The sequence below is a fragment of the Heloderma suspectum genome, chromosome 8 (genome assembly GCF_057233095.1).
Source record: "Heloderma suspectum isolate Gila_16-S chromosome 8, 16-S_ref, whole genome shotgun sequence".
NCBI lineage: Eukaryota > Metazoa > Chordata > Lepidosauria > Squamata > Helodermatidae > Heloderma > Heloderma suspectum.
In genome coordinates, this window is record NC_139465.1 from 42,355,935 (window position 1) to 42,369,873 (window position 13,939).

The 13,939-nt window shown below is 48.3% G+C and overlaps 2 protein-coding genes across 4 annotated transcripts in view; one reads left to right on the forward strand and one right to left on the reverse strand.

Annotated features, from left to right (window-relative positions):
• The window catches only part of LOC146339090 (contactin-6-like), a 29,202-nt gene extending 18,209 nt beyond the window's left edge, over nt 1-10,993 (forward strand). For 2 of the 3 annotated variants that reach the window (XM_084812153.1, XM_084812154.1), the window contains exons 4-7: nt 119-397; nt 2,577-2,714; nt 5,476-5,531; nt 9,187-10,993. In XM_084812153.1, the coding sequence (XP_084668279.1) occupies nt 119-397; nt 2,577-2,714; nt 5,476-5,531; nt 9,187-9,351 (638 nt within the window). In that variant the 3' untranslated portion in view covers nt 9,352-10,993. Of the gene's footprint in view, nt 1-118; nt 398-2,576; nt 2,715-5,475; nt 5,532-9,183 lie in introns of all 3 variants that reach the window. The other variant, XM_084812152.1, reaches the window with a different exon arrangement.
• Nucleotides 10,994-13,402: 2,409 nt separating this feature from the next.
• The window catches only part of DRC7 (dynein regulatory complex subunit 7), a 46,995-nt gene continuing 46,458 nt past the window's right edge, over nt 13,403-13,939 (reverse strand). The window contains exon 18 of the mRNA XM_084812155.1: nt 13,403-13,842. Within this exon, the coding sequence (XP_084668281.1) occupies nt 13,749-13,842 (94 nt within the window). The 3' untranslated portion in view covers nt 13,403-13,748. The remainder of the gene's footprint in view (nt 13,843-13,939) is intronic.

Genomic DNA, 13,939 nt, shown 5'->3' on the forward strand with positions numbered 1-13,939 from the left:
TCTGCAGCTTGCACATCATCTCAGCCTTCTTCTGTAGCGGTGTCTGGTCCTCTTTGGCTCTTTGCCAAGTTTGCGCATGGAGGTTTCTGAATGCTTTCTCTGTGTTTTCCCCCCACAGCTGCTAAACTGGTGGTGAACCAAACACCTGCTTTCATCAATGGAACAGAGGGGGAAGAACTCATTATAAGGTGTAGCTTTGGGGTGGTCAAGGATCCCAAACGCCAATACAACGTCACATGGTATAAAGACAGCACTAAGGTGATGAAAGGATTGATCGTTGCCACTGAGCGCCTGGCTTCTCTTGTTTTGAGGAACATCCAAATGGAAGACTCTGGAACATATACATGTGACTTCGGTAGTCACGGCAAAGGAAATGGAACTAGGGTGGCAGTCCTTGGTAAACAGAACTATTTTTTTTTTCTTATTGCCCTCTCCTGGGGAATGAGAAGCAGATCTAGCAGGAATGGCTGACACCGTAGGAGTTATGAGTTAGGTGGGAAATGTGCAGAACTATCAAAAATAAGCTAATTCTAGCTGAAGAGGGGTGGGTAACATATGGCCCCCAATGCTATTTTTGACCACCACCACCCCCGTTGTGTGCTTGCACCCCTACCAAACGTACTGCTTTGCCACCAAAGTTCATTGGTGTGGTGGCAAAAAATCAACATAACCCCCTGACCCCTGGATGACCACCCCTGCTGTAGAAAGATAAATGCACTGGGGCATCTTAGGACCAAACTAGAGAACCCATAGTTTGTTGGTGGGTTGTTCAGGGTGGTTACAAGCCACACTGCATGGTGAGCAAACCACCTTGCAGAATATGTCCTGGGTTCGGACAACATGCTAACCCACGGTTCAACAAACAATCCACCATTCAAAACAATCCACACTCAACCACTTGTGTGAACCCAGCCGTTGAGGTGGAGTAGGGACACACTGAGCACAATTATGTGACCTCATGGTTGGATCCAGATCAACTGTGCTGGTGGAAGCGGACGTCCCCGCCCCCGCCTTCCCACAGCAGCCCCTCCAACCCCCTGAAAATGGTACTCAGAGAGTCAGGAGACCCTGCTGAATGGGGTGAGTGGTGGTGTGGTGGGGGCAGGGAAGATTTCTAAAAATTGGGCAGAGGGATCCTCCAAGAGTAGAACCCTTCCTCTCATGGAAGGCAGATCCTGGATCCAGTCTGTGGTGTCTCCATACTTGATGTGTGCATGTGTCGCAGCATGGATCTTTTCAGAAGAGGCATGGCCCCTCTCCACACTTTCCCCCTCTAGTCCTCATGTCTTTCGCATGCATAGGTGAAAAATCAGGTCAGGGAAGGTGACTTTGAATTGGAAAACAGCCAAGCAGAGCCTTCTTCCACTCTGGCAAGCAGTCTGCCAAACAGATTGTGGCTTAAAAAAACAACACAAAAAACACGGCGACGCAAAAAACACAGAATTCCGTCTAAAGTGGCCATTTTGAACCTCGAGTTACCTGTGTTTTTGCCTTTTCTTTTCCCACAAACTCCCCACTGTTGTGTGGGAAGAGCATTTCTTAGTATGTCGCAAGTTCTGCTTTCTGTTTGAAAGAAGAAATCACTGTGGCTGGGGACAGCTGATGGGGGGGTAACCCCTCCTCAAAAAGATGGTTTGAAAGACTTAAAGAAAGTGTTACAGTTATCCCACTTCCACCTTTGCTAAACTGGTGTTGCAGGTTTTTGTAATGTTTCCAAAGCCTGCAAAACCTGTTAAGCCAGAGGCAAAAGCAGGACAAAAAGAACATGTTGTGCACATCAAACCACTTCACTCAAATCACTTTCAGTTTTCCTCAAAACTATTTCCTGTCTCCAGCCTTAGGGACACCCTTACCACAACCTAATTCAGAGCTGCAACAGAAACAATGTAAATGCGGTCCTATCTCAATGCTCTCCTTTCTTTTTTTTTGCCGAGAGTGGAACTTTGGCATGGAAACAGTCCATGGGTTCAATGTTCGCTCCAAATTCAGCCTGGTCTAGCAGTAGATGCATTGCTGTCCTTCCTGCACAGACCAATGGATAAATTGAGCTTCTTCTTCCAGGATAACCATCACTAGGGATGTCCAGCACTGTGGAATCTGGTCCTTTTGGGGCTTGAGGGGCTCCCAGTGAGCACCTGACTTGGCTTGCATTTGCAGGCCGAGCCACCGGGCTTTTCCTGAAATCTGGGAACTTTTTCCATTTTTTAGAAAAATGTATGTTAATAGAAATGTGTGCAAACTGCAGACCACAACTTGCGCAATTTACACTTTTCCATCCGCAATTTGCATAATTTACACAAATTGTGTCAAAATGTGCACAAATTATACCAGTTGCGCCTGCGATTTGTGCACATTTCTATTTACGTAAATTAAAAAGCACCTGGGAAAATCCGTGAACTGTCTCGACTCGATGCAGATCAAATTGGTTCAGCTCGTGGGGAAATGAGCCGACGTCTGGGGACAAAGCTGATGAAAGCTTGACGAGCTCCACCCCCCGGACGGATTCTTCCGGCATCTCTAACCATCACCAACAAGATTTTGGTTTGGGCTTTCATCTTCTTTTGTTTGTTAATCAGCACAGGATAAACGGCCAGAGACCAACGCTGTCAGTGTGAGAATTGGAGTTGGAGCTGGAGCTGGAGCCGGAGCGGGAATCCTCCTCCTCTTGCTGTTGATAAGTGTCTTGGCATGGAGAAGCAAGAAGAGAGCCAAAGGTATGGCTTTCTCCCATGCCAAATCTAAACGGGGGCCGGCCCAAGACATTTTGCTGCCTGAGGTGGAGCAGGAAATGGCCGCTGCCTTCCCAAGTCAAATTGCCAGCCTAGCTATTTTGGCAGCCGAGGCAGCAGAAAATCCCACAAGCACCAGCCCTCCTTGGTGGTTAACTAAGTACAATTATTGGGCTCCTGCCAAGGGCCTCCACTGCAACAGAGGCCCACTGACGAGAGCCCCCTGGAGTTGCTCCTCGTCTTCACCATGGCAAGCTGCTTGTTCACCTGCCTCTTGCTCTGGCCCAGAAGGTGAGCCGAGTGCCTGCCTGCTCCCTGGTTCCCTGCCTGTCAAGCGCACAAGTGGTAGCAATGATGGCAAAGAGGAGGAGGAGGAGGAGGCGTTGGGGGTGGTGAGAAGGGAGACCCACTGAGGGAATCAGGGAGCCCTTTCAGGGTGTCTTGCCCAAGGACCCTCCCAAACGCCAAACCTGGAGCCGGGACTGATTATAATAACTTAAATTACCAGCCATTTTCTGCCCTTTCCTGACATCCCAAATCAGCTGCCTGAGGCAGCTGCCTCACTCTGCCCAATGGCAGGGCTGACCCTGAGAGGCCCGACGGGAGGTAATTGGAAGGGCTCACCCAATGTGGATTTGCAGAAGCCTCTGCAGGCATGCCAGGTAAACACGAGAGGGGCCCCAGGCCCTCGCTGCAAGGTCAAGCCAAGGCTTCTAACAAAGGCAGAACAAGAAACAATGAGGCAGGGCATAGTCCTGATGGGTAAACAAGGTATAGAGCAGGGATGGGGAACCTCCAGGCCGTGGGCCACTTTGGCTCACCAGGCCAGCCCATCCAACCCGTGGGCCATCAGACGAGGCCCCTCTTGGAAGCCCTGCCCCTGGCTAGTGGGAGAAGGGACTTCCCACTGTTACTTGCAATCATTGATTGGAGATAACAGCAGGTATTCCCCTGTGTGCTGCTTGCCCTCCCAACTGGAGGGCACATGGGGAACTCCCTGATGTTATCTCCAATCAATGACTGCAGATAACATCAGAGCTTCCCTTCCCTGCTACTTTCACCCACCTGGCATCCTACCCACTTCAGCACACACTCAATAAAGCCTTTGTAGTGGGAACCATTTTTTTTTATCACTTCCTATTTTTTACATTAATCTTTTATTAATGCAAATAAATTAATTTATATTAATTTACATAGAGTTTCTGCTATGGGGCGGTATAGAAATGTAATAAATAAATAATTATGTGGTGCTAAATAACTTTTAATTTGATAAATTAATTGACATTAATTGACATAGAGCTTCAGCTATTGGATGGTATAGAAATGTAATAAATAATTATGTGGTGCTAAATAACTTTTTTGGTTAGAATTTTAAAATATGTATATATTAAAATAATGAAATACCAGTGAAATGAAAGAATGTTATAGAGTGCCATACCCCTATAATGCTATCACACAATAGATTTGTTTTCAAAATGATGGTGAAGAAAGAAAAACACTTTCCATCCACCACCATTTTAGCAGGTGGCTAATGGTAGTGCTTGAAAAGATTTTTAAAATTATTTTTTAGAATTAGTGTTATTGGGGTATAACACTATGACGCACTAATACAGTTTCTTTAAAGCAGCCCATGTCAGAGTCTCCTAGGACAGAGGGTAGATCAGGTGTTTTGAGCTGCTCGCAGTTCGAAGGCCAAATTCCATTTTTGAATTCTTGGAGGCTGCATTCCAGTGGTGGGTGGGGCCAAAGGCTAAAGGGGCGGGGCTAAAAATACCAGCATATTTTAGCTTAGAGCTCTGGCCGCCAGTCACTCAGGAGAGGCATTTCAACCTCTTAGATGGCATGGAAAACTGCACAAAAGCTGGGAAACCCCAAATGATCAGTGACTGGGGGAAAGGGGTGGGACCATGGGAAGGAGGTGTGGCTACCTGGGGAACACCAGAGGAGTAGATTTAGCCCCCAGACCTGAAGTTCTTCACCCTTGGGCTAAATCGTGCAGTAAGAAGGCACAAGGTGCAGGCTCTTTCCCCCAGGACCCATCTAGCTTCCCTGCCCCTCATTCTACAGTTTAAACTACTACCCTCTTTTCCTAGCATGTTCTTCCAGGCTTCTTCATATCTTTTTTCCTCTTTCTGTGGAGGAGAGAGGCACTCTCCTCCACAGAACACTGATGCAGGTATAAATATATATATTTAATTATATATATAAATAATATACACTTTATGTTTATATTCCCCTGTCCCCTGATGGGACAGGAAAAGACAGGCTCTTCTGTTCTTTCAGACTGGATGGCAGCTACTGTATGTATCATGGTGAAAAGGACCTTGCCCAGTTCTTGAGTGCTACTTGCCTTAATGGTCCTGAGAGGGGAAGCCCCACCCTGCTCATCTCAATACAAATCCTGAGTCTACTCCCTGCCCCTGTGTTGGACTGCATCTCCCATAATTCCCAGCCAACATAGCAACATTGGCCAAGCTGGCTAGGCATTATGGCGTCGCAGTCCGACACAACTGGCGGGCACCAACTCGGGGAAGGCTGTTCTAGATGCACAGCAAGGGCCGTGCCGGGGGCTGTCTGGAATCCAGAAGCCGTGCCAGGCATCAGATTCCACACCAGACCGTCGATGAGGATTTTGACAGGTTAGGGCCATCCCCACCTATGTTGCTGAACTTGTTCACACCACTTAAATTCCTTAATGCTTCAGGAACAGCAGCATTTAATTTCGGTTTGTTTCCCCTCCCTTTAGGAACGCCTGCATGTGCGACAGAGACAGAAACTATTCCAGCCAAAGAATTTGGGAAGGTAAGGTGGAACGTTGCCACAGAATGAACAGATACGCCCAGTCCCATGGCCATGAGGAAGGTCTGCATGTAGAACAGACTTCCAGGTTGTGATGGGCTTTGACCAGGCCTCTCTAGGCTTCCCCCTCATCTGCACTGAGGGTTCTGGTGCACAGAGAGACCTACTCTGGTCCACCCTAGATGTGCCCTTGTCTGTTTCGAGGCCTCCCGCGCATAGTGGCAGATAACAGTCTTCACGTCATCCGCTTCAAGGCTTCTGGCATACATGGCAGCTACGGTGGCCATGTGTTCACTTTTATAGAGGACAGTACTCTATTTGAAGGGCTGGCAGAGGACTTTCCTCTATTATGATAGCATCCTTTATTTGAATGACTGTCTTGTCCACGTCTGGTTTAAAGATAACGAATCATAGCAAGATGGAAGAGTAGGGAGCTTTATTTTTGCCCATCCACAGTAGCTGGACAGCAGATTGAGGAAGGCACACAGGTCACCTGGTCACAGTTTCCCACACAATGGCTTGTGTCCAGTGTTTGTCCTGCTTAGAGTAGACCCATATAAATAAATGGGATTTAAGTTGGCTATGAGTCCTACTCAACTTAAGTCCTATTAATTTCAGTGGGTCTACTCTAAGTAGAATAAACATTGGATACAACCCTATGGTGAGATGTGCTATATTTCTATTTAAATTATAATAAATATGCAAATTTCCTGCAAATTGATATTCTCTTTTGCCCCCCCCCCCTTTTTGGTGATACATTTTCTCTTTACCGGTGACTCAGAATTGGCCACCCTAATGGTGACATCACCACTGAATTGTAGGCCTCAGAGTTCACGCAGAGAGGCCTGTCATGCCCTGAGGGGCTCATAGAATCTATACTGGGTCCTGCAATCCACTCCAGAGTTTGGGGGAATGGAATGGATCCATCCCATTCTCTGACAAAGCTCTTTAGACTGGAACTACTAAGCTCTACTCATCTACACATCCCTGTTAATTTCCCCCAAATTCCAGCATTTCCCACTTGGGGAATTATATTACTGCCATGTATTTTGTCTCTATTCCGTTTGAAAAATTGACCCATGCCAGTTTGGACTCCCAGATTGCACCCAGGGACATCAGGCAACACAAGCAGTGTTGCCATCAGGGGTTGGCTCCATTGGGCACCTGCCAAGGCCCATGTCCCTACCCAATAGGGGACCCACTGCCAGTCCCCAGAACGCCCTGTCCTTGCTCCTCCCCATTCTTTCTGTCACTGCCCATTTGCCTGCCCTTTCTGAGTGAGTGAGGAGAAGGACCAGTACTCTGTGCTCATCTCTTCCTCAGAAATGGTATGGACTGGATCCAGAGGAAGAGCAGATGAACAGGCAGCTCGGGTGGCAACTTACGCATTACCAAAAAAGAAGAAATGTATAAAAACAATTAAAAAGAGGGCAAAAGAGTACACCGAACTGCATAACATTTGCATACGCTGATTTTTATGTACAGATGAAAAGTTAGAAATAAGTATAATTTAAATAGAAATACAGGACATCTGACCATGGTAGAGAAAAGTGACCAGGTGACCTGTGTGCCTGCTCAGTCTGCTGTTCAGGTGATAAGCATGGATGGGCAACTCCAAGGCCCCGGCCTGCTCTCCCTCCTTATGGTTCTTTGACTTTAAACCAGATTTGGACTGGACACCTCTTCAAAGAGACAACAACTTCAAAGAGAGGAGAGTCCTCTACCAGCTCTCCAAAAGAGAGGACTGTCCTCTGTAAAGTAGGACACCTGGCCACTGTTGTAGAAACTACAGTGGGGGCGGGGAGATCAGCCCACTCAGGGCAGGGGCCCATTGAGAGCATCTTGGCCATGAACCCCCCCACACACACACAAAAAAAACTCAGAACTTGGCATGTGTTGAAATCCACAACAGAAATATGGGAAAAAATATGGGAAGCGGCTGAGGAGGGAGTTGATGGGGCACCTCTGATCAGCAGGCCGCTCTGCTTTGGGTGGAGGCTCCAGAAAAGGCTCCAGAAAAGGGGCTGGCAGTAGCAAGTTTAACCAAATGTCTATATTTTTTTCTGCACAGCTACAGAATGTGTAGCTTCACTTAAGCCTAAGACCAAGAGTGCATACATATGGAGCCTTAAGTCCACGAACGTTTGTGCCATAATCCATTTGGCAGCCTTGAAGGTGCCGCACGACTCTTTGTTCTTTTTGCTGCAACAGACTAAAACCGCCACTTCTCTGGAAATCAAAATAGTAGCTGGGGTGTGTGGGGCTTTTGGAGTTTTCTTTTTTCTTTTTACCGCATTTCCTCCCACATCAGCTTTCTCCAACTTTCACTTTGCAAAAGATAGGTGTACTTACCCGGAGAGAGCCTAATACTGATTCACTTATCAGAATGATCTCTCTTATTATACTTCATGAGGGCTGTCTGCTTTTTTCCTTTTTTTCACTTTTTAAATGGCATCAGATTTACCTTTATTCCAGTGGAGGCTGGTGGCTCCGATGCCAGTGAGGCAGTGAATCCGCACCGGATTTCAGTCAGAACTCTAAAAGAGCTATCCAAGGTATGAAGCACCTTGCATAGCTCCTTCAGAGTTCTGACTGGTTGTGACTGAAACCTGGAGCGGATTCACCGCCCCACTGACATCAGAGCCACCAGCCTCCATTGCTTTATTCAGTTTAACATTCATTCCGCACCTTTTTGTTTTGTGAAACCCACAATCTTTAAAAAAGTGATTGTAAAGCTGCTCCAGGGATATAGGAAGGAGAGTTGGGCTTGTGATGCAGTATGTCAGCTGGCAGCCAATCCGTGCTGTGCACAGCCAGCTTCTGCAAGGTAGCAGCAGATCCAGTTTTCCTTGATCACAACCTTGGAGAGGAATAACGATGGGAGAGATTCCAGCCCATGGCAAATGCAGCATAGCAGCCACACAGAAGCTGGCAAATTTGGAAGTTGGATATGGACCAGTGGAAGCTCCTGGAAAATGCAACAGTGTGCATCCTCCCCACTAACAAGACTCTTGCTCAGGGTCCAGCCAGCCAGGCTGTTCTTAAGTAGCACATTCTGCCCACCCGCCCAGGTTTTCCATTTCTTTTTTCAAACTACCACTTAGCATTCCTTGGCTACTGAGAATGCTCAGTCTTTATAAGCTGCGATTTTTTATTGGTGGGGGGGAGGCTTAACCCTTATGGTGTTGTCTTTCTTTTTTATCTATATTTTTTTAACTTCTGCAAACCTTGAGGTTCCCCTGAGCATGCCTGCTCCCCTCTCATTTCTCAGTGGCTCAGTTTTAGCTCCAGTCCTGTCAGCACTCACCCACCTGGATGCATTATTAGCAGGAGTGAAATGGTAATAGCTGTGCTGTGGTGCAGCATTCTGTTCCACCTCACAGAATAGCGAAGGGTGTGTGTGTGTTTGTAAAATAGAATGCAGCCTCATGGGAAGGCAAGATGGCTTCTGCTGTAGCCATTTCCACTCCTCTTTCCCCCGTTAGCTGTCAATCAGGATGTGTCCTGCTTGTTTCAGGCAGAAGGGATGGGTCAGCCAGTTGCTACTTGCATAATGCTTTTTGCAGCTCCCCGCTCCCCCCCTCCCAATTTCCTCTGCAGACAACATGCTTGCAAAATCAGAGACTAAAACCCTTCTATACCACTCTCTTGCCAGCAGCATCCTCCTTTAACCAGCCAAACGAGCGAAGTGATGTACGCCAGCCTCACCTTCAACAAAAAGGAAGAACAACCAGAGAGCGAAGTGGTTTATGCAGAAGTGAAAACAGGTTCGAAGCAGCGAGGTGGCAACCGGATCCAGCCCAGGGTCAACCAGTCCCGCTAGAGGAGATGAAGCAGAGGGGGAGGGGTGAAAGACAAGCCTGCTTCACAAGCTCCTGAGATTGACTCTTCTGCGGAACTGTGACTTCTTCTTCCTCAAAGGGCTGGGCCGTTACCTTGAACCCCAACCACCTGCTGTCTAGGAATGGAAGAACTGCTGCTTCCTTTTCCCTCCCTGCCCCTGGTTTTGCTGGGCAGCCAAACGCACCAGCTCTGCCCGCTGCCCTCTTTGGCCCCATGAGCACCACGTGTAGGAAGAGTGCAGTGCTGAACAGTGGAAGAGCTACAGGTACGAAGGCCTTTTCTGCTGTGGATACCAGCCCACGCAAAAGCAGCAGCATGGTGGATGGGTGAGTGGGAAACGGATCAAGGTTATGGCATGGGCCCTGTAGCTGCTCTTAACTAGGAATAAAAATGTTGGGAGACCTGAGCACGACTCTCCCACATCTTGTGTGGTTTGGCCCTTAGGCAAGCCATTATTCCTTCAGCCTCGGTCTCCAGCCTGCCAATCTGCAATATGGGGGATAATGATAGTAGCTTACAGTACAGGGTTGTGGTAAGGATGATGGAGATAATGCATATGAAGCACTTTTGGAACCCATGAAATATGCCCTATAAAAATCAATGCAAGCTGCTATTACTGCTGTTGAGGTACAGGACAAAGCTACCAGGAGAAGCCAACATTAAAAGCATGAACATATTCTCTCTCCCTTTGTCAGCACAAGCCTGGCTGGGAATACAGCTAAACAGTGCTGACAGTGCATGAATCAGAAATTCACACACCAGCCCCTTCCCATGAGAAATGAAAGCCGCCCAAAATATGCTGAGCCACACATGTGCACGTACTGAAGAATTTGCTCACGTACTGTTTCCTGCAAATGGCATCAGATGCTATGGAGGTGATGCGAATGCTCCGAGAAGGCACAGTCTCTGTGAAATTCTGCTCTCATTTTTCCACACACAGCCCTTTCAATCCCTAGATCACCCGTGAGGCTTCTCCTCCTGAGTATTCTGTGACATCCCAGAATATCACCCAGTTATTCGGAGGGCTCAAGAGCAGGTAGGTTTCCAGCCACCACACCTGCCTAGCGGTTTCCCATGATCCCCGCTTCCTTTGCCAATTTGTTTCATCCACCATCCTTCATTTTGCCCCTGCTTCCTTGACCTAATACCCCAGTTGTCATGCCCCTGCTGGAAGACTCCTTGGAGGAAGAGCTGGAGGGCAAGCGGCCACCCTCCACCAGCAATGCCTGGGATCTTCCAGTAATTCAGGAGGAGCCTGGGCCCACAGGGGTGACCACCAGGAGGGCCTCACCTGTGGAGGACAAGGGCTCTGCCTCAGAGGTGGAGCCAGAGGAACCTCCAAGCTCTCATGGGAGACGGTGCCTGAAAAGACAGGAACTCAGAAGGAGTGTTAGACTGAGGCCTCCTTGCGAGGCTTGCTCACAAGGCGGACAAGGAGCTGCAGTCACTAACAGCTCACAGCTGAGGCTGGGTGCGGCTCTGACAGCCTCTGCATAAAAACAGCACTGCATAAAAACCACAGACCAGATCTTCCTGAATCCAGCTGTTCTTGCCTTGAGTCTGGACTGCTTCTGGTGTGAGTGCTTCTGCATTAAACTCTGATCCTCTTCTTCTTGCCTGCCTGCCCGCCCCCGGTCTGCTTGTGTTGCCTTGCAACCTGGTTGCCTGTCACCTGGACTGTTGGGACCTTGCCTTTTGCCTGATCCCTGTTTGTGCTGACCACCTTGGAACTCTTGGACCCTTGAACCCGCAACTGTTAGGCTCAGACTCTGCAAACAAGACACCAGTTTCCTTTGTCCAGCACTCGCCTCAGGCTTTTCCTCCTCGCTAACATTCATGGCCTTGTCCTCCCACAACTCCCTCTGCTTTCCCATGACTCCACTGGTTTTCAGTGATGTCACCAGAGCTCAGGTAATGGCTAGGGAAGGCTGGCAGAATGTAGGTAACAGCCAGCTTGTATCAGCCAGCTTGTGTTTCCCTTTCCTCTTAATTTAAAAAAAGTTCCTCTGAGAACTCTAAAGCGAATTAGAGGAGGTGGGAACACTGGGGTGAATGTTCTGTGTTTTAATTTGACAGCCCCACTCATAGCTGTAAAACCAGGGCGAGTACTTCAAAATGGCATCTGTACATTTGGCTTGATGATATAGACAAGTGGAAGTGAGCTATAACTCAGAGTTGGGAGGCAGACTGAAGGTCAGCCAGGCATGATGTTAATTGCATGAACTCAATTAAAGTGAATGCTTTTTGTTATATAAATAGCAGCTGTGGGGACTGTGAGGTGGGGAAATTTCTTTCCCTGTCCATAAAAACTGCCCCTCTGAAGCTGCTATTTGCATCAGTAGGAAAGCCTCCATTGGTGCCAACGGCTGGTGGCCCCAATTTTGGTGGGGCTGTAAATTCAGTCCAAGTTTCTATCAGAACCAGACAGAACTACAAAGGAACTATCCAAGGTGCTGAGCCTATTTTGAGGATATCATTCAGCACCTTGGATAGCTTCTTTAGAGTTCTGGCTGGTTCTGACTGAAACCTGGAATGGATCCACAGCCCCACCGAAATCAGAGCCACCAGCCTCCACGGGGTGCTAATGGGACCTTTCCTTGAAGTGCTAATGGCAGCTTCTGAAAGGCGCTTTTTACCAGGACTGCGGCAGAGGAAAAGAGTTACACTCCCCACCACCACACTACCCGTAGTCCCAAGACAGCTTAGAGTTCCTCTCAGCTACTATTTACATAACAAAAAACATGCAGATTAATTGCACTCATGCAAAATATGTCTAGTTTGGCCCTGAGGTACCCGTCACTTGTCCCCTCCATGCCTGTTTCAGGCATGTGGAGGGAAGAGAGAAGAGGATTCCTGCTCCTTTGCCCCTCCCTTTCTTCACTTGACCACCATAGCTAGACCCCGAGGGCAGCAAAGTGGGGCAGTGATCGGGGCCCTGGCGAAGCCCAACTGGAGATCTGCTGAAGAGTTCTGGGAAAATACAACAAAACCTTCAAGCAAAGACACTGCATGGTCTTTGCTGTCCTTTAGTCTTAGCACAGCTTTTGCGCTGCCAGGCACAGGACTTGTTCCTCCCTGCCTCAGCAAATCCCCCTTAGGGAGGCGTGGGAAAACAGTGATGCTGGCAGCATGCCGGAAGCTGTTCTACACCACAGTCACACTACTTCCTCCCTCCAGCCCTGGAGGTGGGGGTGGCTGCAGGTCTAGAGTGCCTGGCTCATTTTGGGAGAAACAGGCCTCTAGGGAGACAAGCATTTTCCACTGTCATCAAAGGGTAACCCTCTGATGACTTCACAGAACACAATTTCTGGTGATGCCTCTCTCTTCTGCTGCCCCTGGACTCTAGTCCTATGTGACTGCATGTCATACATTCACACATACGTATATTTGGGCAAATGCTGGGGTCCCAGGACCTTGGCAGAGCCCACTGCTGCTGATCCTGAGCCTGGTATGCCCCCTACCTTATTTGCCTAGCCCAGACAAGAACCACAGGCCTGTGTGGCTGGACTCCCCCTTCCGCCATTTTTATTCCTACAGAATGCAGTGCCCTATGTATGCATAGCACTACATTCTGTGAGAATAAAAGTGGGAGCAGAGGCAGCTATGTGGGACCAGCGCTCAGGTAGGCCACCCCCAGTAAGCCCATGGGGAGGTGACCTGCTGGGGAGGGCACATTCCTAGGGTTCTCTGAAGCCAGGAAACAGCCCCACATTCCCCCGCTCCACAGCCACTTGGCAATTCCTCCTGTCTTGAGCATTTGTTTGGGGATTTTCCCTCAGTGCAACCAGCTTTCCTCTTCCCTGACAGTAGTTGCACTGACTCTCAACATTCCATGACTGAACCTTCCCTGGCAGCACTGAAAATGTTCTTACTGTGACATCACTGAAGCTCAGCCAATGATAGGAGAGGGGTTGGGCTTGCAGTCAGACAAGAGCCACCATCAGCCTATTTTATCCCTATCTGATATTTAAAAGGCTGTGGTAGCAAGGAAGCTATGGACCCTCAGAGAAGAAGAACTCGTTAACACTGAAGAGATGCCAGGGAAAACATTTACTAGAAGCAAAATCTGTCAAATGAAATAGGCGTGAGGGCCTAGCTATATGTCATATGCATACACGTGTAAAAAGAGCCAGATTGCAGCCAGGAGTTTTGTTACATGCACGTGCTCATCAGGTGCAATTCTCCCTGGTGACTGAAGCAAAAAAAATGATTTCCCCTGGTGCTCTCATGCCACGAAGTTCCCAGTGTTCCCTGGCAAGGAAGGAAAACGGCTAATAAAAAGTGAGGGAAAACAACACTGCTCCTCAGCTGTTATGCTTTGACTGTTCCACCAAGAACCTCCATGTGGGTTTCAAGGTGCAATTCTCAGGGAATAACTCAAACATAAAATTTGAGGAATTCAGACAGGCGAGGGTCCTTGCACAGTTTCTCTTCTAATGCCATGTATTTCAGTGGGGCTTTCTCTTTGTGCCTGGGAAGGAAAAAAACGAGAAGAAAAATAAGAGGAAATCAAGTCCTTTGAGGAACAGCTGAAAGAGCTGCGTATGCTGAGCTTGAGCAAGAGAAGA